The 26926-nt window shown below is 40.1% G+C and overlaps 1 protein-coding gene across 1 annotated transcript; it reads right to left on the reverse strand.

Annotated features, from left to right (window-relative positions):
• Positions 1–286: 286 nt before the first annotated feature.
• On the reverse strand, positions 287–22863 carry RRP15 (ribosomal RNA processing 15 homolog). Its single transcript, XM_064648179.1, has 5 exons — positions 22764–22863; positions 19156–19430; positions 17232–17329; positions 16206–16404; positions 287–887 (listed from the first exon to the last, which is right to left on the reverse strand). The coding sequence occupies exons 1-5, from the start codon at positions 22825–22827 to the stop codon at positions 735–737; spliced, it is 789 nt and encodes a 262-aa protein (XP_064504249.1). The 5' UTR covers positions 22828–22863; the 3' UTR covers positions 287–734.
• Positions 22864–26926: the final 4063 nt, after the last annotated feature.

Here is a 26926-nt window from a genome sequence, read left to right on the forward strand (position 1 = left end):
CCCTCCCTCCTCCATGAAACCAATAGCAATGACTGTCCTTTCCTCTCCTACCAGACTCTTGGCTTATACAACTTCAGACTTACAATGGAAAAAACACATATATATAAATTATATATATAAACCCCAATCAGTAGGGTCAAGTCTCTCTTTTTACAATTATGTCTCCAGAGTTGTCTCCAATCAAACTAATGCTCCAAGACCAGAACTATCACATTAATGGTTACTTTTCTTTATTATCTACAGAACCTTTTCTGGCCAAAGTAGTAAAGACTCTATAGGAGTCCGATAACTTTACAAGGTGACGGCATTTCTGTGTTTATTGTAAGTCATTTCTATTGCAAATTGCAACAACTTTTCGAAGTGCAACACTGATTTGGAAATGCAGGCATGCTAATACATCAATTGCCATGACTAATGTATAAACTTTTAATGACCTTGGCAAAATCTTTCCTTCATTGGGCAAGTGCCACTATTTTGACTGTACAAAATGTTTTGGAAATATGTTGAAAATTATACTTGTTTTGGAAAATATTTCAGGATTTCAGTATAGCAAATGGAGCTATATTAAATAAAAGTTTGACATGGAGGAGAAAACACTCCAAGGTTGTGTAAGTCTTTTTTTTTTTTTAAAAAAAGAGGTATCCTCCAAGTGTTGTACATTCACAGAATGCTGACTTTTTATCCAAACAAAGTTAAGAAGACAAGACATTATCTTGAATTGTTTTCAGTTTCATTCAGTCACTGTCATCTTCTTGTTTCAGACCACCTCCTTGTTCAGTATCACCCTCTCCATCGCTTTCCTTGTCCCAGTCCTTCATAGATGCTCCCATCATGAAGTCATCACGCAGTATATTCCACTCTGGCCCCTCTTCAGACTTCACTTCACCCTGAATGTTTGAGGGGAGAAGAGGGAACAGGGGAACATGAGATGAAAGTGAAAGGCAGTAAAAGATGGAAGCTCTTCAGGCAATCAAAATAACACCTCCTACAGTTTGCACTGGCAGACCTACCAAGGGCTAGCTCTTTATGCAAATAGTACACAGAAACATGCAGGACAACCATAAATGACTTGATGCTAAAAAGCAAACTTCTTATAACCAACCAATAAAAGAAATATGGAAACAAAACAATTATTCCTCGTGGATGAAACAGTCAACCCTGGGCATGGCTTCCTTTATTAAAATCTTTCTTGGCAATCAGAATGGATTTATGATATCATTTATTAACCCCCAGGTGCTGCTTCATTAGAACACTTCTTGGCACATTTCTAAAACATAAATATGGATTTAATAAAGGCTTAAACCCCCCCCAATTTAATATTTAACATATTCTGTGATATGTGAACCAAATCCCCTTTATGTGGATTATTACCTCACTACCTGGGCTTGTCATATTGTACAAAGCTGCCTCTAAAAGAAACGAAGTTGATCTACGCTTAGCAAGCCAACAACAATTTACTCCAAGTTTCCTACCTCTTGAAAGTGAATAAACTGAGGCCCACTACATGGACTGGTGAATAATAAAGAAAAGTGATAGGAGTGTAGTTTCAGGTCAGCACTGAAAACAGTGCTTGGTTGCAGTTCTTTGAAGTGACAGATCACATTTGGGCAGTGCAACAGCCCCATCCTGTGGCAACAGTTTTAAAGAACAGCTTGAAGCTATTCCTACATCTTTACTTGAAGGAAAATACTAAAAGCTGTTACGTGTACTGAAGAAGGATTTATTTCAGTGGTTTACACCTTAGTAGCAAAATACTTCCAAGGAACAACATGGCTCAGTGTCCAGCAGGCAAGCAAAAAATTGTCCCACCAAAGTGGAATTAGGGACACTGAAAACACTAGTTTTGCAGGGTCTTTGAAACACAGTTAACACTGGCATCAAAGGTGTGCTTTCCCCACTCCCCTGCTCAAGAGGATGGACATCAGCTGACTCACTCTAGTTTAAGTGACTAGCACCTCCTGATACCCTACAGTGTATGGGGTCACCTGTTGCAGCATCCTCTGCAGACAAAGACTTGCCTACTAGATGCAAAACCTGCAGTAATCACTGCAGTGATCACTGCAGACATTTGTTCATGCCTCTTTTTTGTCATGTATCTAGGAATGTGAAATTTAGAACCACTGCATATTGAATCCGATGTTTGTGCAGTCTTTGGGAAAGAGCAACATATGGAATTTAATAGCTGGAGAATGGAGGAATAAAGAAAATGTAAATCTAACACACACATCACACCAACAGAAGTTATCTGAGTGCAAAAAGTCTGACAAACAAGGTATGTATTTTTAATAGGTAATCAAAGCAGAAATGCCAAGTGTGATTTCTCCTACAGTTCTTTTTGAAACATTACACTCACAAAAACAGGGTAACAAGTCTTAACACTTTCCTTCCCAAAAGGAATCTCCCAGGGCCCAGCCCAAAAAAAGAAACTCCACAGCTGTTCCTCAAGATGTTTGCACTGTGTTTTGGTTTGGGATTTGCTTTTGTGTCTTCACAGCTGCTGTCATTAATGCCTACTCCCATCCAATCCCCCTTTTCCCCAGGGTAATGCCTCCTAACCATTTTCCACTCTTGCAGCAATTCACTTCAAATGCTATACCCAGTAAAGTTTAAAAATCATCTCAGACAGGACAATCAATTACCTGGAATCAAAGAGCTACCGATAAGCTGGGTGAGTCCCTAGGCAGACTTTACAATGTTCACAAGGGAATAATGTGTATTAGTGCAAACAGAGCTACTCTGTTCTGGGATGCAAGGAGAGGGCAACTTTTTTTTCCTCTTTTTTAAACTGTGTTGCAGTTGGTTTATATGTTTACATTTGCAGAGTAGAAAAAGGTTAAAAAAATTACAAAAATCACCAAGCTTTTTCGTTTTTAATCTCAGATCTTCTGTAAATCACTGTTTGAACGATGACATTTAAGAGAGTTAAATATGAAATACCTAAGTGTAAACATCCCATATTCCTTTCAAAACAATTCACTTTCTTTTTTCAATAATAAAACCAAATTCCGTTTTTTTCCCAGATGTGCAGAATAGGGATTTTTTTTTTCGCTGGCTTATTTTGTTTTGGGTTTTAAACAGCACAGAAGCTGTAGATTATTGTTGGCAATGACAGTGGAAGGCTCAGGGTTTGAAAAGCCCAATCCTCAAATTCATCACAAGCTACTATTCAGCAACCATTAGCCTTTCTTTCTGGCTATGTCAAGTGAACAACAGGACAAAAGCAGGACCTTAACAAAAGAGGGATGCTGATCCTCCATTACCCAGTATGTAAGGCACCACAAAGGTTTGAATAGAGTTTTACAACAAGCCCTAAGGAGAAAGACAGAGGTAGCATGTTAGTGCCTCAAAGATGAAGATTAAATGCTTGAAAGCAAATATTTAATCAATTTTAAGCATGCTTCCAAGTGCAGAAAATGCCTTGTTTAGTATCTTCATTCCTAACTCATTTGCTACTCTATTTTCCCCTCAGAATAAAAACTCTCCAAATCTACTGTATCAAAAAACATTCCTGAAGTCTTAAGAAAATATGCAGCAAGACTATTTGTATAATTAACAATTAGTTCAACTGTAACATCACTTCCCAACTTGCTTTATGTAAGAATGTTAATACAGTTGGGTTTTCAATGCCATAATCTGGTTTCATCTAAATAAAACAAAAATGATTCTTGGCACGTGGAAAATAAACCATCTTTCACTCGACACAAATGCTTTTGAACTTCCAGTCAGCTGTTCATGCACATCTCACTACAACACTGAAGTCCCCTTTGAACACCCCCAAATGAAAACAAAGCAGGCTATATAAACATTAGTGTAATGCCACATAATGTGGATCCTTTGGTAAGGCAAGGAGTGAAAAATTGTGGTGTTGGGTTTTTTTCTCTCCTCTTTTACACATATATTGAAATGGATTTGTTCTTTGCAGAAGTTGTGGCAACCTATTTCAAAAGATTTGAGGTATTTTACTAATTGCTGCCCCTCGGGAGTCACTGATACATTGTAATGTACTTGTTATCATGAGATGAAATAAGACAGACCAAAACATGCAGTGTGGTTACTGTAGTGCAGATACTTGCTCTGATGGACTGATAGTCCAGTTGAAAAATGATCATATAAATAAAATAAACACTATCTTGCCTGCTTAGTGTGCCACCTAAGCTCTCATAGCATAAGCTCAAGTCTCACACAAGTCTCTGTAGCAGGGACATACTTCCCAAACTAACCCTGGTTTGAAGACATACCCTCTACAATCTGCACCAGGACAAGATGAACTGAAATTCTTAGCCAAGTCCTAATAAAACCATCCACCCTCCAACAAAGCTTAGTTCTGTCATCTAGAAAAAAACAGGTGTCCCTTTCAGGATCCAGGCTGGAACTGCCTCCTGGATGTCTTAGAACAAATTGCTTTACAAAAGCCTCGTGGTAGCAGCAGCAGCTATACGATCAAGATCAAGTCAGAAATCTCCCTGGTTTGATTCATTTCTTTACCACCGCAAAAAACTGGAGCTACATAATTTGCTCTTGGTAAATGATGTGACAGTAAAGTATCTTCAACTGAGACCTGCCAAACTCACACTGGAGTTGTGGCAGACAGCGCTGACACTGAAGTGTGAGGTCAATCCTCTCTACTCCTTCTGAAGCTGTCAGAAGCAGCAGCAGGATACTTGTAACCATACATAGCTGCTTCACTCTGAGAGTGAGTGCCTTAGCTCAAAGCCTTTTGCCTTTGAAAGCTTAAGGGAATTAAACTCAGTCTGTCTAAGCCACAGGACGTAGTTTTCATCTCTTGCTTTACTGGTACAGCAACATCCTAAAAACAGAGCAGGAAAGTTTGCCAGAGCTTTTCAAAACCTTACACTTAAGCAGACCAAAGTCCATAATGCTTATTGGTAAGTAATGGCATTAAAAGATGTTCCCTGAAATCAGGGCACACATGCAAAAGACAGCATTTCATTCCATCTCCCACCAGCTTGTGTCACTTGAGCACACTCCAGCTCCTGCTGCTGCAAAACAGCAAACATACCTACAGCACCATAGAGATTCCCCTACAGCCTGTGTCCAGAAAACAGTGACTGCAGGGTATTAACAAAGGAACATTTTTCAGATCTAGGAATTACAATCAGCACACTGGACTCCCACGCCTTTGTTCCATGTAAAAGATGAAATGCCAGAGCTTGCAGGGGCATCTCTCTTAACCATCACCTACAATAAATGTTTATTTGTACCTGTCAGGGAAGGAATTTCTAACATAAATATCTCTCAAGTAACAACTTTAAGCCCTGAGACAACAATTCTAACGTGTCTAATTAATCTGAACTGGCCCCCCCATCCCTCTGTTTTGCTCAATACAAACATCTAAGACCTTGAAATACAGGGAAGCTTTTGTCATGATGAAGTTAAAAAGTGTAACTGCCAAAAAGCATTCTCACATACATCTGACAATTATCTTCCCTTGCCAGCCTGCATCTTGCTCCAAATGATTGCTGCTATTCTGTGTCTCATCCCCAAGCAAGTCAGTTTAAACTGAGCTCAAAAAAATACAAAACAGCACAGGCATACACTGAGGTGTGTTAAATCTCAATTGAAAATAATAATAATAATAAACCACTTGGCAGAAGAGGGGGAGGAAATGGAAAACAGAACACCAGAATAATCACTTCTCCTAAATTAATTTTCAGCAATATCCAAGCTCACAGAGTAAGAAAATAAGTTTCCTCCAGGCTGGGAAGAAGTAAATAAAACTGCAGCTGAAGTATGTAAAGCAGAAGTATAAGCAGAAAACAAAATGTAATTATTTTTAACAGAAGAACGATACTTGGGTTTGATCATAAGTGCTACTCACAACTTAATCTAATTTGAATTACAGCAAGATCGTGACTCTAAGAAAGGTTCCTACGTAAGCCTGATCCCAAGCAGCCAAAAAGCCACAGATTTGCAAACTGAGATTGTAACTTGTACCACTATTATATTGAACTTCTGCGCTGAATTGTCACAGCAACTCACTTTGGGAAGCATTTTAAAGCTCACAGAACATGTGAGCTGCACAACAGAAATCTATTCTGCTGCAGCATAATTCTGCATGAGGATTTATTCCTTAGAGTGAGAGTTATTCAGTACCCATTTGCATCCTCTCTCTGAACGAGCTTTGTATACTTGAAGTGGATGTCCATTCTGAGGACAGCAACAGTGGCACAGGAAATTTAGTCAGTTCAAAAGGTCTCTCATACACACCAGAACCTGCTTTGGTAATTCTAGTAAATAAATCCAAGAATGAAATTTTTTTACAGTGTGTTTTAAACCTGCTGTTTCTGTTCAACCTTCTCTGCAAGTAACACACTGGAATTATTACTACAAGCACAACAAATACTGATTTTCCTTTTGAGCACAGCCAGAAGACCACCCAGAGCTTAATGACCTCTACGAGGAATCTCCCCATCCTTACATCCCCCTCTAGGGCTTACTACAACTGGGGATGTGTGAATGAGAAGGAATGCTTTGGGTTGGCATGCAGAGGCTTAAACATGTCCCAGCTTTAGAGGGGTCAGAACTGAATTACAGATTTTCTAAAAACAACCATTAATCTGGGCCCAAGCAAAGAAGACAATTCATTAGCATCATCATTAAATGCTCAGTTGCAAAGAAAAATCTTAGGAAAAGCTGATGAGAGAACAGATTTCCTCAGCCTTGGTTCACCAGAAGCCTCATAAATTGTTATTTCTGTCAGAAAAAAGCAAAAATATTTTAAGAATTCAAGCTTAACACAGGGCCCTTCTGTATACGGGACGCTCTGGAACTCCTCAGCCTGTGCCGTTCTCCAGCAGCCATCTCAGAAACCCTTCTGCTGCACAAGGAATTTCACGTGTTGCTGCAAGACATGTTTGGCCATACCAGCATCGAGATTCCCTTCACATGTTTTAATGAGCACGATGAATAGCATGGGCATGCTACACCAGAAGCTGCCCACAGAAATTAAAAACTCACCTGAAAGTAAGACTCACCTAAATAATCCTATAGATAAGTTACGACTCAGGTATGAAGTGTTACCTTTACCCATAGCAACAGTTCCCCTTGCGGAATACATTCTGTAATTCGTAACTCATGTTCTCTTAAATGACAAATGACAGGCAAAATGACAATGTTGTAAACATCAAGTAACTACACTGTCTTTCCACTTGTCAGGCCAAACCACTCCACTGACATTAAAAAAAAAAAAAGAAAAAAAAAAAGAAAAAGAAAAAAACCCTGTCCACAAGTAAGCATTTTTAAGAAGGTACCAAGTAAAGATAAGCTCGAAGTAGATTGCAAGTTATTCCAGAGAAGATACCTGGAAAAGACAGAAATAGCACATTCCCTGTATGAGGTTATCATGCAACACATCAGGGCAGAAAAGTTATAGCCCATACATTCTTTCAGCATGCCACCACAACTCATTTTCAGTCCTGCTTGTTTTTATCTCCTGTAAAAACAAAACTGCTTCATCTTCCTCATCTATATGCTCTTACCTTTGCATCTGCAACGCCTGTTTATCAGCAGTTATATTACTGACAGTGAAACTCCTGTCTACTGTCCCGGCCATTACTATCTGTGTATTCACCTGTTACTTGCATACTTTATTCACCACTAAGTCTCCACACAGCTTTCATGGTTCATGTACTTGATAGACAGAATTCTTAGAGCAAACACTGCACAGCATCAGGATCAATTAATACTTGACATAAAGACCCAACGAGTACTGGTTGGAAACAATATATAATCAAGACTTTTGTATTTAAAGCCATACATTACATTTTCATTGTATATTAGACAAAAAATTTTATAGCAAGTTATGGTGTTCAAACTAGTTGAATTGTAGTTCTGACTTGGAAAAGACAATGCCATTCATCAGAAAGAACAGCTTTTCTTGCTAGCTAGTCATTAACCTCAGCTAAACTGTTTGCAAAATATTGTTCATTTTGTACTAGAAAGCATACTGGTTAATTACCAAGAGCAATCTTATATGGACAACTCCTTACCAGCTTCCATCATTATTACTAAAAGGAAGATTATGTACCAGGAGTTTTTCTGTTTGGATGGTATTCAAGATAAAGGAATAAAGAACTTTTCTACATATGTAGCACTTCAATCCAGAAATAAATGCCACACCACTTCTCACATGTAATAAAAAAACCTTCTCTCCATCAGCTGGTCCTACATTTCTTAATGCGTATTTTCTCCAGACAGAGTTTAAAGATCAACCTAAACAATACAGAGATCCACAACATCCTTGCTGCAAGTTGCACAGTTCCTGAACCATCAAGCTGCACCTGGAAAATACACAGATACAGCAAGAGTACATGGTAAAAAGCATCCAGTCAAGACTAAGGCCTTCAGTGTGCTATCCCTCAGAAGTCATGTACTCATGTCTTTCAACAGTCTACTTTAGATAAACATTTTCAAGCCACAACAGATTTTTCTCAGATGTCACCCATTTATGCAAGATACTTGTGCACTATCTCAACTGGGTACTTAAAATTTTCTGCAGGTTTTTATAAAAGCTTGTCTGTTGGCACAGTAAAGAAATGTGCAGACCTGCAGCTGTTTGGAATATTTTTGATTATTTTTTTTTTAATAAATTAACAGCTTGAAAATTTTTGAATTATCTGAATATGACTCAAATTATTTCCTTCAAATGATGCTGAAATCCTTCAATTTGTCATTATGATTCAGCAAGAAGCGTAACAGAGAGATTCCCAAAAGCCTGTCTCAAACAATGAAAGCTACAGTAATGACCAGGTCCATCACTTCCAGCTGATGAGGAAGAAGCAGGGCTAATAAAAAGCCTCCCCTTCCTGACTCAGGATTTCCACTTACATTTGAGTCCCAAAAGAAGTATAAGGATCCAAAAAACTATGAGGTAGGAGGGTGAGGAAAAAACTAAATCCCAGAGCCCACAAGGAACTAGCTTTTGTGTAATTTTATTACTAAATATGAAATACCTAAGTTTTTATGTCTACTAAGCAGCTCGTCAGACTAAACCTCCCTACCCCCATTGCCCCGCTTTTACTTAAATAGCTTCTGCAACATATCCTAAAGGTCTTCAAGTCTCTCTGATTTTATATTCCTGTAATTTCCCCCACACTATCACATATGAGTGGGAAACTCATTAAGGAACAGACTATACCCCTCAACACTCCCATGCTGCTTTCTAAAAGCAGCTTAAACCCGATGAAGGAATATGTAAACCGCCCATGATCCCAATCCCTTATCTTAGCCATCTGGCTACCCTTTCTCTGCATTTCTGACCTTTCCATCTCCTTCTGTGTTTCTGTATGGGTTTTCCCAACAGCTGCAGGTGGAGAAGAAATGACACAGACCACCTGCAGAACACTGTCCAGGGTACAGCAATGAACCAAAAAGAGGTCAGATCTTTCCAAGAGGCAGCTTTAGTATAATTTGTAATAGTACTAGGTTAAAAAAAAAAAAAGAAGTATAATTTCTAAGCTTTCAGTAAATTTCAGAAACACTCATTAAAAACTGGCCAGATTTTCCCATACAAAAAAAGAAATACTGAACTCAGCAAATCTCTAACCATTGAAAGCTGGAAGCAGTTTCACCCACCACTCCTTAAGTCTACCAAGATAAACAGATGAGTAGGTGCCCACAGAGGTCATTTATAATACACATCTGCTAGTTCAACACTCTAGAAATCAGAACATTTTATACCTTAATAAAATTTCAAAGTAAAGGAATCACTTTTCTAGATAATTTCCAATAGAAAATGCTTAGATGGGGGAAACAAACTTGTTCAGATAGACAAGCTCCACCCAAACTCTTACTTCCAGAGGACATTTTTTTTATAAAACTTTATGAAATGTTTAGATGTATTTTTCTCTAAGTATATTGCCCTGCCTATAAGAGTTATGAACAAAGCCAAAAGTGGGGAGCTGCTTTTATAAGGCTTCCAACTCGATTTACCAGATAAAAGTCTAATAGGATTTGACTCTTAGTGCTTTGTATACTTACGGGAAGATCAAAAGAAGATGTATGCCACAAGTTTTTCAAATGTGGTTGTTTTAGACACAGTTTTACTGAAAAAAACCCTTGCAACATCTTCTGGGAAAAAAACCACCATCAGAGTACCCTGTGCACTAATAAACAAATAGCAAGGCAAGTTGCTTTCAGATATGACAGATGGAGCTGTCTCAGTATTGCCTGACATTTCAATCACAAGTCCCTGTTTATATTCACTTAAAAATTTGCCAAACTTCAGCCACTTGGTGCTGAAGGCTTTTGCAATGTTTCAACTAAAATCACTTCATTCCTTTTCACAGAAAGACAAACTTAAAATATTTTGTCTTCAGCTCCAAGAAGGAAAGAGACATTTCCTACAGGAATCCATTAAAACCTTGCATGATTCATTCTTTTTGAACTTAAAAATCAGTTAAGGATGTATTTTGCAGCTGGGAACATATCTTTTGCCATCTCCATAAACATTTGCCTGGACTGGGACAAGTTATAAACATCTGGAAGACTGCCCTCCCCAAACCTCAGGTCATCACCTCAGTAGATACAATAGGCATTTAGCATCCAGATTCTCGTAAGATATCTGTCCTCACTGATCACATACTATCATATCACATACTAACGCATTTTAGAAGACAGCGTTAAGCTGGACTGTGCATGACTCATGGTGACAAAGAAGGTGTCATTTCTGTGAGAACAACTGTCAGGACTGCCCTCACATCAGGCACCAGGATGCTGGGCTGTGTGCTTGGTCCTCAGGTGCAGGGGGAAAGAATCTGTCAGGAACATAAAACAGGAAGAGGATAAAGAGAGATAGATGGGAGCAAAGTGCAAAATCACAGTCTTTTTTCCTTTCTGACTTCTGATCGAGTATTTGGAAAAAAGACAACAGAAAGGGAACTCTGAGTATAAAACACAGGAAAAAGGGTCAACCTGGTGAAATACAGCCCATCACACGATCCTTAATCCTCTTATCTGGAGTTGAACTCACGGTGTCAAGTTCTTGACATCTATCAATCAAATACACATTTAAATATTGACAAATATTGACCTACATTCCCACATTAACACAGATGTGTGTTACCATCTATGGCAACAGATAGGGAACTGAGCTTGCACATCTTAAAAACCTAATCCTGTTGATACTCAAACCGTTTAAGTCAATACATCTTCTAAACAGTAAAAAAGTAAAAACATCACCATCCAACAACTTCTAATACTTCAAAACAACTCTTTACCTTAAAGAGCATAAGGACTATAGGATATAGTAAACTGGTGGCAGGCTACACTGCATTTGTCTCTACGAATAAAAAGCAGCATACAGCAATTAGGCAGTCAGCAGCCTTCTGGTACAAAACCAAGAAACTAAGTTAAAAGCATCAGCTCCAAACATACAAGAGGTGACTTTCAAGAGTATGTACATACATTTGGGAAAAACAGGTAAAAATGCAGTATCCAGAGAAATCCAAATTAAAAGTTTCTGTGCATGTAATGGGAAAACATCTATTAAAACTGGGAGAACACACATCTATTATGGCTGCAGCTGAACTAAATTAATACTTGGCTGCCCCCTCAAATCTGCTGGAATACATGCATGCCTGGTTACTCCTTCAATTTGTTCTGTAAAACCAGCACACAACATTTGTAATAATAAACTTCTGCTACTCTGCAATGCCATTATCACCTAAGGAAAAAAAGTTTCCTTTTAAGATTAAAAAAGGTGTTGATACACCTTATCAAATTTCTAGAAATCATCTCTGCCTTTATCCATACTTCAGAAACAAACTATTTCCTACAGCTAGTTAAAGCAATTGTTCAGACTATTGTAACTTCAAACAGATATATGGATGAAAATAGTATTATTTTCTGCCCTTCCTCCCCATTTCTATACTGTGGAAACAGTGGGAAAAAGCAGAACACGCTGATGGCCAGTACTCACGCAGCTGCAAGAAAAAGAAGGCACTCTCACAGTTTTTACACAGACCTAACATTTAAGCTGAAAAGCACATTTTATATCCTCATTTAACTTGAAAAATGAAAGCTCCAATGCCACTTCTTGTATCCCAGTAAGAACAGCAGTCAAAGTCAAAAGTGTAGTACTCCTCCTGCCCTTGAACAATCTTTAAACTACTGCTTAAAATTAGTCTTATGAACAAAAGAAAAATCTATAGTAAACCTGACTCTAATCACTGTGCTTAAAAATTACTTACCAACCACTAGGAGCATTTATAAAATATGCTTCAGGCAGAAGGAACTTTTCTGGAAAAGCACTTTATTTCAAATCCCATATGAGCAATAGCTGATATGAAATAGCACTTGTATTCTTCTCCACTCATCTTCCTTCCTATCAATAAATTATTTTAGAATAGGTACTATTTTGAGACCAATAACCAATTTTTTCCAGATGTCATCACAACACAGGAAGCAAATTGTACCTTCAGGTCATGTAGCCAGCACACTTACAGAAAAATTACCTTACAGAATTTGGATCATGGGTACTGAAGTAGGCCAGGAAATCCTGCTCTTACTTCCACCATTGAAATGCTCTGTCACAGATCTGGTGTAAGAAAACTTACATGTTGAAGCAAAATCATGCTACAAAGGCCTAATTGAAAATGAAAGGTTCATGAGTTCAGGTTATGCTTGTCACAAAGAGTATCTGTAACGTTCATGCCAGTTGTTTATATGTCACTAGAAAAATGTTTTACCACACAGTAATGCTTTACAGGGAGTAGCACAAATGACAAGCAAAAAGTCAAGATGAAATCTGGTACTGAACGACCCTGTTGTCCTGACACGCAGTAAGGGAGAAAAGGTGAGGCTGCTCTGAGAATGCTAACTCTGAAATTCTTTGTTTCCTTACAATTAAGATTTCAAGACCTCTTGTAATTCACTACATCAGCCAACGTGTCTGCGCAACTGTAAGAGATCAGAAACTTCATTCAACCCTGGAAGCAAAGGTACTTCCTCAGAGCACCCAGAAATTTCTTCAGGACCTAAACAAAACAAAAGATTCCTGCAAGGAATCCTTTACTGCCATTACCTACTTCTGTATTTCTTCCATAGACATAAAGATGACCTCAGCCTTCAGAGCTAGAAAAACAGCATCTCTGATAGGTACCTTTTCTAAACCTGTAGTTTAATAACATTTCTTACAATGTCTTACAGGTGGGAAGCTGCAAGATACGACCAATATGTACTGAAATGAAAAACTGGTCTGTAAGGATTGTGTTGAACAAGATTGAAAGCTTTCATATCTGCCAATAAATGCTTCCCAAAAAAACCCACCCCAAAACTTAAAAAAAAAAAACCCACCCAAACAACAAACACGTAGGATTTTTTTTAAAAAAGAAAATTATTATATGTTTCTCCCACATTGCAAGGCTTCAGACAAGGTGGTGAGGGGAGGAATATTAGATGATCTTACCCAGAGGCAAGCATCGTGCACCGTCCCTTGGAAAAAAAAACAGGATAAAATATTACACAAGTCAGCTGGTTCAGCAAGGATTAAGAAATACCTTGATAAACAGCTAATGATATGAAAGGCAAAGCTTTTGGCTCCAGCTCAGAAAAGTAATTACTCCCATCTGGGCACACGAAACCCCAAGAAGGGCTACAGTTTCACAAGACGAGCACAAGAAAACTTTCACAGCCTTGAAGTCTTTTTTTTGCAGTTACATTGGTCGGTGTTCACTAAGTAATAATTAGGCCAATGACTAAAAGTATACAAGACTATCAACGACGTTCTCATGGGCACAGGTTACCTGCCCTTCCCATCAATGTCTGAAGCTGATGGAAGTAGAGAACCAAATTCTGCTGCAGATGGGCCTTTACAGAGCATTCAATTTCTTTTTCTCACACATAAATATACTTGACTAAGAAGTCAATCAAAACAGAGCTTTATAAGGGGTTTCTTCAACAATCCCTGACATCTGGAAGAAACCACCAAACTTTCAAAAATATGCAGCAAATTCTGCATTTAAAAAGTACTGCAGAGCAAGAAGAAGCATTAGCCCACTCCCACAAATACAGTCAAGTCTCCTGTCATAGCACAGGGCTTGAGTCAAGAAGGGTTTGCTTTCACTGGTGAAACTTTATTCTGCTATTTTTCCTGCTGACTGCTTGTTTCATGTGGGTGGGGTTGTGTTTTTATTGTTCTGGACTGCATTTTAATTGATGGCAGAATGCCTGGAGTTTGGGATTGGCATCTCTTCCATTGTTTTTGTTGAGATAAATAAATACATTTCACCCCTCTTTTCTAAAAATTAAATACATGCTATACTCTCAAATGGCAAAAAGAAAGCAGGCTGCTAGAAAGAACAAACCCACAAAACAAACAAACAAACAAAAGCTTTCAGATGGCATAAACAACTACCAAACTCCTGTTGCAAGGAATTCACTACCAAAAAGCCTCATCCCTGCTTACTACCCTCTGATAAACCCCCAAAGACCAAGAAGCAGAGCTATGACAGTGGAGGCCAACAGTACTGTTCAGTGGCTAAATGTCTCTGTAATTCTGAAGAGAAGACTGCAGATCAGATTTTGGCCTCAAGCTCAAGCATTAACTACCAGGATGGGAGCCTGCTAAATGAGTAAGATATGCTCTCAAGAGAAAATAAGGAAGATTAAAAACAGATTGAAAAGGAGTTATTGAAGAGATTGGTTTAGTATTGAATGGAGAGTCACTGAAGCAGAGGCAGCAAGGAAGAGAGGAAGAGGGGTGGTCTATCTAGGCAGACACACTATTTAAAAAACCCAACCAAAAACCTCGATCCCTGTCCAGTTTTTGTTCACAAGCAATGTGAAGGCAGGACCTACACTAATAGTCAAACCCAACATTAACCAGCCAGCCTCTAAAGCATCTCCAGAGCACTTGAATGGAAATATGCTCTTACTGATGCTGCCAAAACAAGACTTTTTTTTTTATAGTATAGAAACATTTGCAATCTACGTTTTCTGACCTACTAATTAGAAAACTGTCCTGCTACAATCTGACACAAAAGAAAACAAAGGTCCTAGTTCTTGCTCAGCTATTGATTCAATGCTGACTTCAACACTGGTTGGCACTGCTATTGTTCTGATACTCTGCTATTCCAGGGGAGGAAAAAAAAAAAACAAACAAAAAAAAGAGAACCACACACATGCACGCCCCCCCAAACAAACAAGCAAGCTGGAATTATTTAAGGAGAAATAAAGTGTCAGCACCAAGCTAAATTGTTCTCATTATCTGAAGAATTTAAAAAATACTTTAATATTACACTTGCATGAAAATTGTATGAGCACTTCATGCTAGGCAGTGTTTCAGCATGTTCCCCAAGTGCACACAAACAAAAAACATATGACAAACTGTTGTCTCCCAACTGATTAAAGTATTTCTTCCTGGCACAGAAAAGCACTTAGTTAACTGCTGTGAGTCTGGGCCAACAGCAGTATTCCACCCACTACTGAGCACAGAGTTCAAACCTGAACACAAATACGCTTCAAAAACGTGCAGCTTCTGAAATACGAGAGAGAGTACGTCTGAGGAACTTGTTTTCAACCCTGAGCTACTTGGTGAGCTGAAAGAATCACTGAAGAGTTGGACAAGTCTAACTACACCGCGCCTCCAACACGTTAGAAAAAGTGGAGCGTATTTCTTGCCAAAACATCGTAACAGCAACGAAGCCACATCAGCCTAAATGCACATACAGAATCAGGGAAAGAAAAGCCTACATATAATGTTTAATATGTCTCTATTTCTTTCTGTTGTGGTATTCACTTTGTACAGCAAATCCCTTCAGTTCCGGATACCGCAATCATCCAAAGGAAGTGAGTTTGACATGACTAAACTCTGGGTACACACAAGTAGTACAGTCTAATACACTGTGTAAGGTGAAGAGCCTCCATGTCTTTAACAATTTTTAAGGAGCTATTATTGGCCAAATTCCAAATGTCACAACCCACTAAAATCTAGCAGTTTGTTCCATGCTTGATGCAAAACCCAAGAAAAAAAATCCTTTTTTTTTTTTTTAACATACAGCACTTTGTATTTTGATACTCAAAATACAGAGAAAACAGGCTAAGAGCTACTTGTTCCCTTGCTAAGAAGACTCAAAACACCCCAGCCATTTGGATCACAGCTGTTATGAAGAGCAGGCACATTAACAGACAGTAACTATACTGAGAAGGTATCTTGTATGCATTTTCTTCTCACAGATGAAGCCTACCTCTTTACATTTTGTGGCCTTTCCATCATTCTTGCCTCCTTTAGCACCCTCCATGTTTCTTAAAACATTGATGAAATCTTTCTTTGAAACAGAAGACAGCAGTTTAGCACGCCGCCTGTCAGAGCTCCCAGCTTTCTTCATCTTCTCATCAATGTTCTTTTGGTGCGCCCTGACAGCATTAAATAATTGTACAACACCTCTGGGATAGGGGAAAAAACAACAGAATAAATTTTTTAACTCAAGTTCCTTTTACAGAAATGAACCCTCTACCAAAGCAACTAATTGGTGCAGATGCTGGACAGCTTTTAGCTCCCCAGAATGGTTAGTGGGAACCTCAACTTGGTTAAGAAGTAACATTTGCTATAATGTTCACTCCTCCTTTACAGTTATTGCTAGGAACCAGTAACAAACAAATCCACACATAACTATTCAGACCCTGAAGTAAGCATAGTAACTTGGCACTGAAATCAGTACATGAGCATGTTTCATCCTCAGAAGCACATTACTCGTCCTACAACCAGATATTAAATTCTTCAGGCAAGATCTCAAGGGCAGCTGAAGTAAGGGGACAAGGCAGAGGAATGATTAAGGAGGCAGACACAGGCAGCCCATCAAGGTGTTCAACTAGTTCTGTGACACCAAACTACTGCAACACTGAACAGACTGAACTTTACAGCCATCAGTCTGGTGAATCCTCTGCAGAGAAGCAAAAAACCAGAACAGTAGAAACAACTGTTCTGCATTTTTAAGGCATTAACAAAATGATGGGATTCAACAAAGCACTCCTGTTAAGCAAATATTAGATTCCCATCTAAATTTTTACTCTTTCATAAAGCTTCTGAAATCTTTTGCTGAACTTGATACTGTACAATGCAGACCTGTATATAAATCTCTCGGGTCCTGGAAGTCACTTCTTAAGAGTTCAAACTGATTGGAAACAGATTACCTGCATAAGCCTTTTCTTCCCCTTTTCCTCCTCTTTTTGATATACATATATTTAAGGAAAGCATTCAGAAAAACTCTTACCTTGTGGCAATTCTCTGAAGATTTCTTTCTTTCTCTCGGTCTTTGACAACATCTGGCTTCACTCGGCACATCATTTCCCATTCCCGCTTTTTATCGAGCTGCATTATAAATATTGTTATGAGAATGCAGCATACACTGATAGAGTATGTAGTAGGAAGAAAAAAAAAAATCTGCAAAGTTCAGTTTGGTTTGAGGGTAAGGGGGGCTCCAATATGGGGCTGGACAACAGGTCTGAGGTAAGTCTCTTGCGTTGACACACCAGGGCCCACAGTCAAATCTCAAAGAATCACCTGCTTTCAGTGACAAAAGTCTAGAATACAAATGCTTTCACACTAACTGCCGCAAGCAAGGAAATTATTCAAAGACCACTTTCAACTCCAAGACTCACAAGCTGATCACAGAGAAATTCATACATAATAAAATCCTGTGTCTACCAAGACAGGCACGTCACATTTTGAGCCTTGGGAATTTGACTTCCCCCACAGAATTAATCCCAGTACGGCTCTGTGACCAACAGTGAGGCACATCAAAGACTCCAACAGGCAGAACTCAAGCACCAGGAAGAGCACCAAGTGTCCACCAGACAACAACTCATGTACAATACTGATTTTTGTCTTTTTCTTTTGAGTCTCTGTTTCAAAACCAAACTGATGCATTTTCCATTACCAGGGGCCACAATATCACCAGCTTTGTTTCTGCTAAAATAAAAGACCACTGTATTTCACAACCTCTGCTTCAGGAGAAAGGTAGTGAAATTTTTTCTTCCCCTTTGAACAATTTAATAGTGTTCTAGGCCTAGTGATGTTCCATTAAATCTGTTTTATGCAAGAAGTTTTCAGTGGAATTTCAGAGTCCTTATCTTTATAATTCCAGGCAAACCACTATGAATTTCTGAGTTTATGACCATGTTTTGGCCTTTGATCAAAAGAACTGCCCTATCCTACCTTTCATCAGCAAGCAATCAGTGGAAGGCAGAGTGCTTTCAAGTTTTCCTAAGGTAAACAAGTCAGTCTGGGGACCTGTAGCCCACCTCTGTTCTGCAGTATTCCCACATATTTACTGGATGAGGACAGGTATTTAGGACAACCAGAACCACGCAGATGCTGTACTGAAGCATCTCTGCATTTAAAAGGCAAGCTGTGGCCCAACCACAGCATGTCCCAAACTGTCAGGTGACTAACCTGGCTATCCCACTGAAACAGAACGGGTAAGATGAGACATTAGTACCATTAATGTATTTGTAGCCTGAAGGTAAATCAATCACAGCCTGGAATTAAAAGTTCCACTAAAGACAAAAACAAAAGACTTACTTGCCAACATAACTTTGCTCTCTTCATAACAGGTTCAGAACCAGAAGCTATTTAGGGAACAGTTTTCTACAGTAGTAGAAACAGTAGTTTCCAGTCAAGAAAATCATTGAGGAGAGCAAACAAGTATCACAACTGCATCAATAGTTACTGCAGTCTCAACCTAGAGGCCTTGATTTCGGACGTTGTGGCATAATTTAAATGAAGGAAGTTTTCTTCTTTTTCTCCCTCTCACCTTTTGTGATACAGAACTATTTCGACTTTTAATTCCGACCACGTGAATTTCACTCCAAACTAACAACAGAATTAGAAAACCAAGCTTAAAGCAGCTGCTTTCACCCTCTCAACAACAAAAACACCTTAAGCCGACAGACTGGAACAGTCCTGCTGCCAAAGATCAGCCTGCCTGATGACCCAGAAAATGCAGTAAGGGAAAAAGCCCTACAGAGCATGACTGGGAAAGTAAAAAAATTGAAGTTACTTGACATCACTGTGGAAGAGAGATTCCAAAACTGAGATAGTCTCAGAGCACTCTCTCAAATCTCTGCTGACACTATCTTGCATGTAGTAGCCCACCTGACTATGACTACATAGGACATACTGCATCTTTTTCTCACCTTCATCCTCTTTTCCAGCCTTTCTTGTTTTTCCTTTTCTCTCTCCTTCTCCAAGCTTTTATTCTTGGACAAGATGGTGGACTTATTCTGTGGAATCTTTTTGTTGAGCACTTTTGCCATGGCATCTGCCCAGCCTGAACTTGGGCCATCTTTGGAGGTTGTTGCCTCTTCAACCACATTGCCAGGGGCTGCTGTTTCATCTTCATCATCACCATCCAGGGCTTCATCTCCTGAAGAGTAGCTGTCTTCTGGAAGTTCTGAGCTTAACTCAGAATCTAGGGATCAAAAAAAAAAAAAAAAATTATCAGGAGTTCTTTTTCTGGTAAGGATCCGTCACTGGTGCAATTTGCTCCATATGTAAATGTTATCTGAGTCCAGGGCCACGTACTGCTGCACATGTAGTGTTACAATTACTTCCTCAAGCAGGCAAACACCATCATAATGAATTTACTAGAAACTATGCAATGCAAGTGCTTGCTTATCTCAGTAATGATTTAAAGTGATTGAAGTGGATGGCTAAAAGGGAAAAGGCAGCCTTGGATATTTTTTGTTAGAATATGAATATTTTTATGTTTAGGGCTGGAATTGTGGGGGAAAAAAACCCCCTATATTTCCCAGTTCAGAAATTATAACTTATAAATGCATATACATACATATCTGTATGTATACATATGTGCATGTACACAGACACATACAAACTGCAACAGTGACATCTGGTGTCTGAGTGCAAACGGCCACGGGGATTAAACTGAAGCTGGGAGGGCATTCCTTATGTGAAAGAAAAATCTGCCCAGGGAAAACAATGCCATCAAAAATACAATTACCAAAGTACAATGAACACAGGGGAGATTGTTTTGTGAAATGCAGAATCAAAAGAGTCATCAGGTACTCAAAAGAAACCAGAGGCACTAAGGTCTTCTGGCATAAGTAACTGTTCAAGTTCTTAATACAGAAATAAAACACCCCCAAGTTTCCTTACCCTATGAGCCCTTCAAAACAAAACTAAAGGAGCTGAAGTGACAAAATTGAAGTTAGTAATCAAGCAACATCAAGAGAGCACAGAACAGCCAACTAGATGGCACATCAAACACATGAATAATCTGCCATTTCCCTCATTTGTCTGTTCAGTGTGTCAAATTGCAAAAATCAAAGTCTTTAATGGTGCAGATTAACTAGAATTAAATGGGCTGCAAGTTTAGGGTGGGCTAAAATTTGTTTGGTTATTTCAGTGGACCCACTTTATCACATAATGAAGAGCACAGCATACATATTTCCTGCTACTATTAACTACTATTCCACTAATAATTGTGTCATGTGAAATTTTAAATTAATTTCCTTATATACAACTTTCAAGGCCACAAATCAAGTACTGGACAGAAGGAGGCTAGTTTCTGACGCTGCCCAGTCCCACTAGCAAGGGGCTAATTCCCTACCAGTTGACTCACTTTCATCCATCTAGCACTCACACTACTTGAAAAAGAGTACTACTACTACTACTACTATTACTGCTACTGTACTCACAGTACTACTGAGCCAAGTGCTTTACTTTGTAAGCACTGCTATATGCCATGAACTACCTTTATCAATCAAATCATTAAGAGAACGAAGTCAGGACTGCTTCACTAGATCTGTTTTCTATAAAGCCATGCAGACAGTTATTAATGATATTCCCCATTAATCAACTGTCTTTTTAATTACTTAGCAAACATAAACATACACTCTGTTGCCAGACTTATTCATTATTCTGTCTTCTCCATGTGCCTTTTTAAACCAGAAAAATACAGCCTGACATAGCAGCAAAACAGTGGCATTAATCAATTTAAAACAAAACCTCTAATGCCCAGGCACGTTTAGAGGCTTGGAGAGCATTTAGTTACCATCAGAGACAGGAGTAAAATTATATGTTTACAAAACAAATGTGGAAGAGAAATAATTACTGAGTACTTGGTCATGATCTAGGTCAGGATGACTTTTATTAGCATCAAGGTGCACACAGTGTTGTGTCACACTCCACTTGAGATAAATAATGGGTTTGCTTTTTTTTTTCAACAGTCCTTACTATAAAGTGGAAATTTAGAAGCTGCAGATATGTTCAACACATTCACTAACTACTTAAAGGCATCCTTTTTATCCTTTTATATCCTTTTAGACATCAGTATGTTTCCATATCCTGAGTTCCAGATTAAAAAAAAATAAATTCAAACCATTGCATATGAAGAAGCTGGTGCATCCCACAGCCTGGTTCCTACAGGTAAAACAATGTCAACTTTTCATCCCTAGGCCTTGTCCATGCTAGGATAACACTATCTAGTTTTTAAACAATGAATCAACCCCCACTTATGACTTTTTATAGATACAAAAGCTAACTAGTAACAAAAGTCCAAAGGTGAATTCCCCAGTTGCTTGACAGTTAGCCATAAATAACAGGTCAGACTTATAAAAAGGAAAACTGCAGAATTATGTATTAATTTCCTTTACATAATATTTTCTGCCAGTAAAACAGGAGGATAGGGCCGGATAATACCAACATTTTGCTTTCAACAATTACAGAGAGATTAACAAGGCTTCAAGGACCAGCCTTAAATTACTCTTTTACATGTCAGAGTATCAGACAACAGCATGAGATAAAGCAGAGGTATTTCAAAGTAATTTAGACTAGATTAACTCTATCAGAAGTAGGACCTGAGGCTCTGTTTTGAATTGCAAACCTTAAACCCTGGTACAGGTTTAATGTAAAAAGTCTTAATTGTGTGTGTGGGAAATGCACATTTCCATACTTTACTCTTCTAAACTTGCTCAGTGATGAAGGTGTAGACGCACAGTTAAATACAGAAAACATTCCAAAACTAGCTCTGAAAGAAGCTCTCACACAAAGCTTTCCCTTGGCTTCAGTTTTGACCCTCAAAGCAAACAGAACCAGTGTGAGCTACAGCTCCAAACGGCCACAACCTTGATTCCTCCCAGAATAAAGAAAAAAAAGTAATCTAATTACAAGATATAATTAAAAAGCGATCACAACTAGTTAGGTACACCCTCTCAACTCACAAGGAGGCAAGAACGAGCGCAGAACTGTGCGTAAAGGATGGAGTACGAGTGTTTGCGCTCTCCTGGTGAATCACTACCTTGCGTGTCCCACGGGTTTACTTCGGAATAGAAGCAGATCCCGGTCTAGCACAGACACGGAACTTCTGCAGTTCTGCACAGTCGCTCCCCCCGCTCCCAAGGAAGCAGCGAAAGTTATTTTGGTGGGCCCAGGGAATTAACCAGCTGCTGTCGGTACTCCCTAGCTGAGTAGAGAAGGGCAGGAGCAGAGGGCAGGACCAGGCACAACACCGGGCACAGCGGGAATGCCACCCACGGGACCCCCGGCTGAGAAGGAGCTTCAGCACGTGGCTTTGCCGGGGCCTGGGCTCCCATCCCCCGCGAAGACGGCTCCAAGCCCCGGCCCAGGGTTCGGAGCGGGGGGGATGAAGGGCCTCGGACCCACCGGCGGGCTCGGACGCGGCAGAGAGGAGAGGCCACCGGGGCTAGCGACGGCCCACAGCGGGGGACACAGAGGCTTTAGAAGAAGAGAGGGGCCCACGCTCCGACCCTCCCGCCCTCGTTACCGCTGTCGGTGCCCGCGCCCGCCGCCGTCCCGCGCCCACGTGGGCCCGCCACGGCCGCCGCCATCTTCCCCGGGGTCCAGCCACCACCGTGCTCCGGCCCGGCCCCCGCGCCGCCAAACTGCGTTCCGGCTCCAAAGGTTCCGGACGGATCGAGCGGCGGCTTCCGGGGCGGGTTGGGGGGGAAAAGGGGACAGAACTGAGCTGATGAATAAGGCAGGGAGGGCCTCCCGTGCTCCTGCTCCCCCTGGGGCGCTGCCTACCGCTCCTCCAGAGCAGGGCAGAGCCCAGCGAGAGCCGGGGGCCGCTCCTGCTCGGGCGTTCGAGCCCTCGGGGGCGCCGCCGTGGGGTCGCGGAGGGCGGACACGGACCGCGGCCTCGCGGGGCCCGAGTGTGGGAAAAGGTGGAGAGCGCCCTCGGAAACCCTCAGACCCAGCAAAGCTCAGCCTGGTTCACAGAGTCACAGGGACCCTTAGCCCTGCACCGGGCCATCCGCAGGAGCCACACTGTGTGCCCGAGGGGTTGTTGGCTTCCACCTCGGGGAGCCAGGGTGGGTGGGCGCAGCAGCGATAAAAATAAATAAATTAGTGTTCTGTTTATGTAGGTTGCCTGGTGGGAAGAGGAATTTGGAATCTCCACAGTGCTGATGTCCCCAAGGACGCTTAGCCATGCTTTCAAACATTCCTTTAAGGCCCGAAAGGAGTTTTGTCATGGGGAGGATTGAAAAACTGAAATTATCCTTCGTTGGCTTTTTCAGGAAAAAAAAAAGAAAAGAAAAAAGACAACTGACCATTTACTATATCCCTAAACATTTACCATTTTCACACTGATACCACATACTTTTTGAAGTCATTTTTTCTACACTAGGAAAAGATTTTCTCAGTCTTTAAGGTTGGTCTGCCCTAGCTGGTATCTGTGGAAGGGATGAGCTCAAATTTCCTTGGACACCAAGTGGGCCCCAGATAGGGTAGGTCATGGACCTTTTGTAAACAAACCACAGGTCTCTGGGATGGGCTGTGCTGTTAAACTTTGCTTGACAATTACTGTATCCACCCAAACCATGCTGATCTAATGCTTAGCATAAGTAGTTTAGGTCATAGATCACTGACTATGCTATACATTCTTTTACAAATTTTTCAGATTAAGAGTTTTGGATGCTAGAAGTTTTTGCAAACTCCAGTTCATGTACTGAAATCCGTTTCTCTCAATGGTAGTATTTGTTAGCGCTGGGTGTTCAGAAGAGCACACTATCCCCCACGTGTAGGGAAACAAAATTTCTCATACCTTAGGTTAGAGAATTTCTTATCTTAGCAACACTTATTTTCTGTCACTTCACAACCAGTGAACGGACACACAGGTTTTAAGACCAGACTGTAACACTACCAGTCATCCAGTTACTCAATTGGAGGCATCTGTAAGAAGTGTATCTTGAAAAAAGCACCACCTAAAACACCAGAACTGTATAAGAAGCAAATCTTCTTAGGCAACCTCTTACATAAAGGTGCTCTAAACGAAACAAACAAAAATTAGTTATCAAGAACTGCTGTTCTTGTAGCAATTAAATGTGCTGGTAGGCAGAAGCTCCAGTATTCCTTGGAGCCCTAAGGTAGTGCAGTACAAACAACCTTTGACATTGCAAAGTACATCTATAGATATGAGCGAAGCTAGAAATGTGTCTGAGAAGATTTGACCCAAACACTTGCTGTCTTACATCGTAATTATTAAGCAAGATCCTGTGGATGAAACACTGCACTGCTCTGCGACTTTGCTGACACCTTAGAGAACCTGGATACATAAACAAGTATTAAAATAAGGAATGGTGGCTCATATTGTAAATGAGGTGCAAGGCAATGCTTTATCTGGCTATTGCTGATCTTAGACTAGTGGATTGATTTTAAGATGACTTGGTTGCTTTTTTAAAGCTCAGTTATCTTATGATGGTGCCTCCGAATTACTACTGGAGAAAAATGTTACATGTAGCGTATTCTTCGGTATTTTGCGGGTTTTAAAATCTTAAAAAATGTTTCTAATTTTCACACCCTGTATTTTTGTGAATATTTTTGTTGTTGTTGCAACACTGCACAACAAGTGACCTTTGTCTTTGTACTTCTGTCATTCCACAACTTTTTTCCTTAATGATGTGGGTTGCAGCCAAGATAGCAAATTTTATTTTGCTCACTCAGTATCAAGTGGGAAAATTAGAGGTTGGACAGAGGTCAGAAAATGGTGACAGAAATTCTTACCTGGCTGGGGAAGGCATTTCACAAGGAAAGATTATAAAGGCTAAGTAAGTGTGTCTTGGTTAAGTGCTGGCTAAGGACAATGGTACTGGACTTCTGTTTCTGTCATAAGCTGTCTTGCAGAGCAGAGCTACTTGGAAAGAATTTCAGTCTAACTCATTGTTACAAGCAAAGAGAAAACTCATGCTGAAAAATTTGGGCCAGTGCTGTGATTTGCAGAGTAAGAAGGAAACTATAAACATCCTCATGATGTTCAATGAAGAGGCACAAGCACTACAGGAGATGTAATTCCCAGTGTTTTACGCTGTAGGGCTCAAATCCTACCGTGTCTGCCAATAATAAGCAGTAACCATTTGGTCAAGTCTGCTATGTGATGATAAAGACACTTGCCATTTGCTTGGCATGATTCATCTCTGAATCATGTTGCGTCAGAAGGGACACTGCTAGGAGAAGGTTATTAAATTGCATAGACAACAAGCTCTTTCAGTATGGCAATTACAGTCCTCATTTCCTAGAACACACACCTTATTGAACATGTCTTACTCGTGGTAGCATATTTGTCTTGGAAATATGTCAAAATCTTCAGATTAAGTTCTGTAATGGGCTCCAGTAAATGACGGGTCTGAACCTTCTTCCCTCAGACTGAATTAACAAGTCACATCTCTGAGAGCATACTTCTTTCCACAAGCATTATCCCAAAGCATTTGTCAGCAAATTTGTTGCCAAACCTCATTTCAAATGACTGTCATTGTCTCCCATCACTCTGGCCTGAATGTTTTTCTGTACTGAAATTGTGGTCTGAAGAACACTGGAGATACAACTGACCTACAAAATCTTTCCAAAGCAGACAAAGCAGCAGTTGCCTCCCAGTTTATCATTATCAGCAGCAGCTGAAGAGAAGCAGAGGCACAAGCTGACATTCTGCATGTACAGGTCTGTAGTAAAACCATGGCTAATGAAATAGTGCACAAAACTTTGACCCATGGATGCAGCAGAGCCATGGGTCTGGCACAGGAATTTGCAATCCTAACTCTTTTTTAATAAGATTTTAAATGTGAGGTTTTGGGATTTTTTTTTAGCTGAAAGTTTAAATATCAACAATACTGGGAAACAGCCCAGTTAAAGCAGTTACTGTGTATTCCTCATTACAAAGATAGCAGCAGCAAAATCATAGAATGATAGAATGGTTTAGGTTGGAAGGAACCTTAAAGGTCATCTAGTTTCAACCCCCCTTGCTGTGTGCAGGGACACCTTTCGCTAGACCAGGTAGCTCAAACATCCATCTAACGTGACCTTGAGCACTTCCAGGAATGGGAGATCCGCGCTTCACTGGGCAACCTGTGCCAGTGCCTCACCACCCTCACAGTGAAGAATTTCTTCCTAATACCTTATCCTAATATCTGCTCTCAGTCAGTTTGAAGTCACTACCCCTATCACTACATGCCCTTGTGAAAAGTCCCTATCCAACTTTCTTCTAATCCCTTTCAGGTACTGAGAGGTGCTATAAGGTCTCCCCAGAGCCTTCTCTTTTCCAGGCTGAATAACCCCTCTCTCTTGGTCTATCTTCATAAGATATGACAAGTAAAGACAAAACCTCCCTTTGGTTTCTCTTTGGAGTGGTAGAGCTCCTTTCTGTCCTGGTCTGTTCTAGAATTGTAAAGAACACATAGATCCCAGCAACATGCTAAGCAAATGACCGACATCTGCTGTATGCCTGTTGTCAGTTTGTCTCTGGGAGAGAAGTTTGCACTTCGACACAAATGCATAAACACACAGGAAAACGTGTAGGGGGTTTATGTAAAAGAAACCAAGGTCAGAGAAACATACCTTGTGGTTAAGCAAGGTAGTAAAAGTTTTGCACTATCCTTATTTCTTGTAGGAAAGTACTCCACAGGCTTGTCTCGTTCTGTGCAAAGGAACTCTTGC

This window comes from Pseudopipra pipra, chromosome 3 (assembly GCF_036250125.1).
Source record: "Pseudopipra pipra isolate bDixPip1 chromosome 3, bDixPip1.hap1, whole genome shotgun sequence".
Taxonomy (NCBI): Eukaryota; Metazoa; Chordata; class Aves; order Passeriformes; family Pipridae; genus Pseudopipra; species Pseudopipra pipra.

Excerpts from the sequence above, each read along its gene's own strand:
- RRP15 (XM_064648179.1), bottom strand. The coding sequence starts at position 22,827 with ATGGCGGCGGCCGTGGCGGGCCCACGTGGGCGCGGGACGGCGGCGGGC. Across the intron at positions 17,330-19,155 it reads GGCTGGAAAAGAGGATGAAG|CTCGATAAAAAGCGGGAATG; the intron begins GTGAGAAAAAGA and ends TTTATAATGCAG. Across the intron at positions 888-16,205 it reads AGGCCACAAAATGTAAAGAG|GGTGAAGTGAAGTCTGAAGA; the intron begins GTAGGCTTCATC and ends TCAAACATTCAG.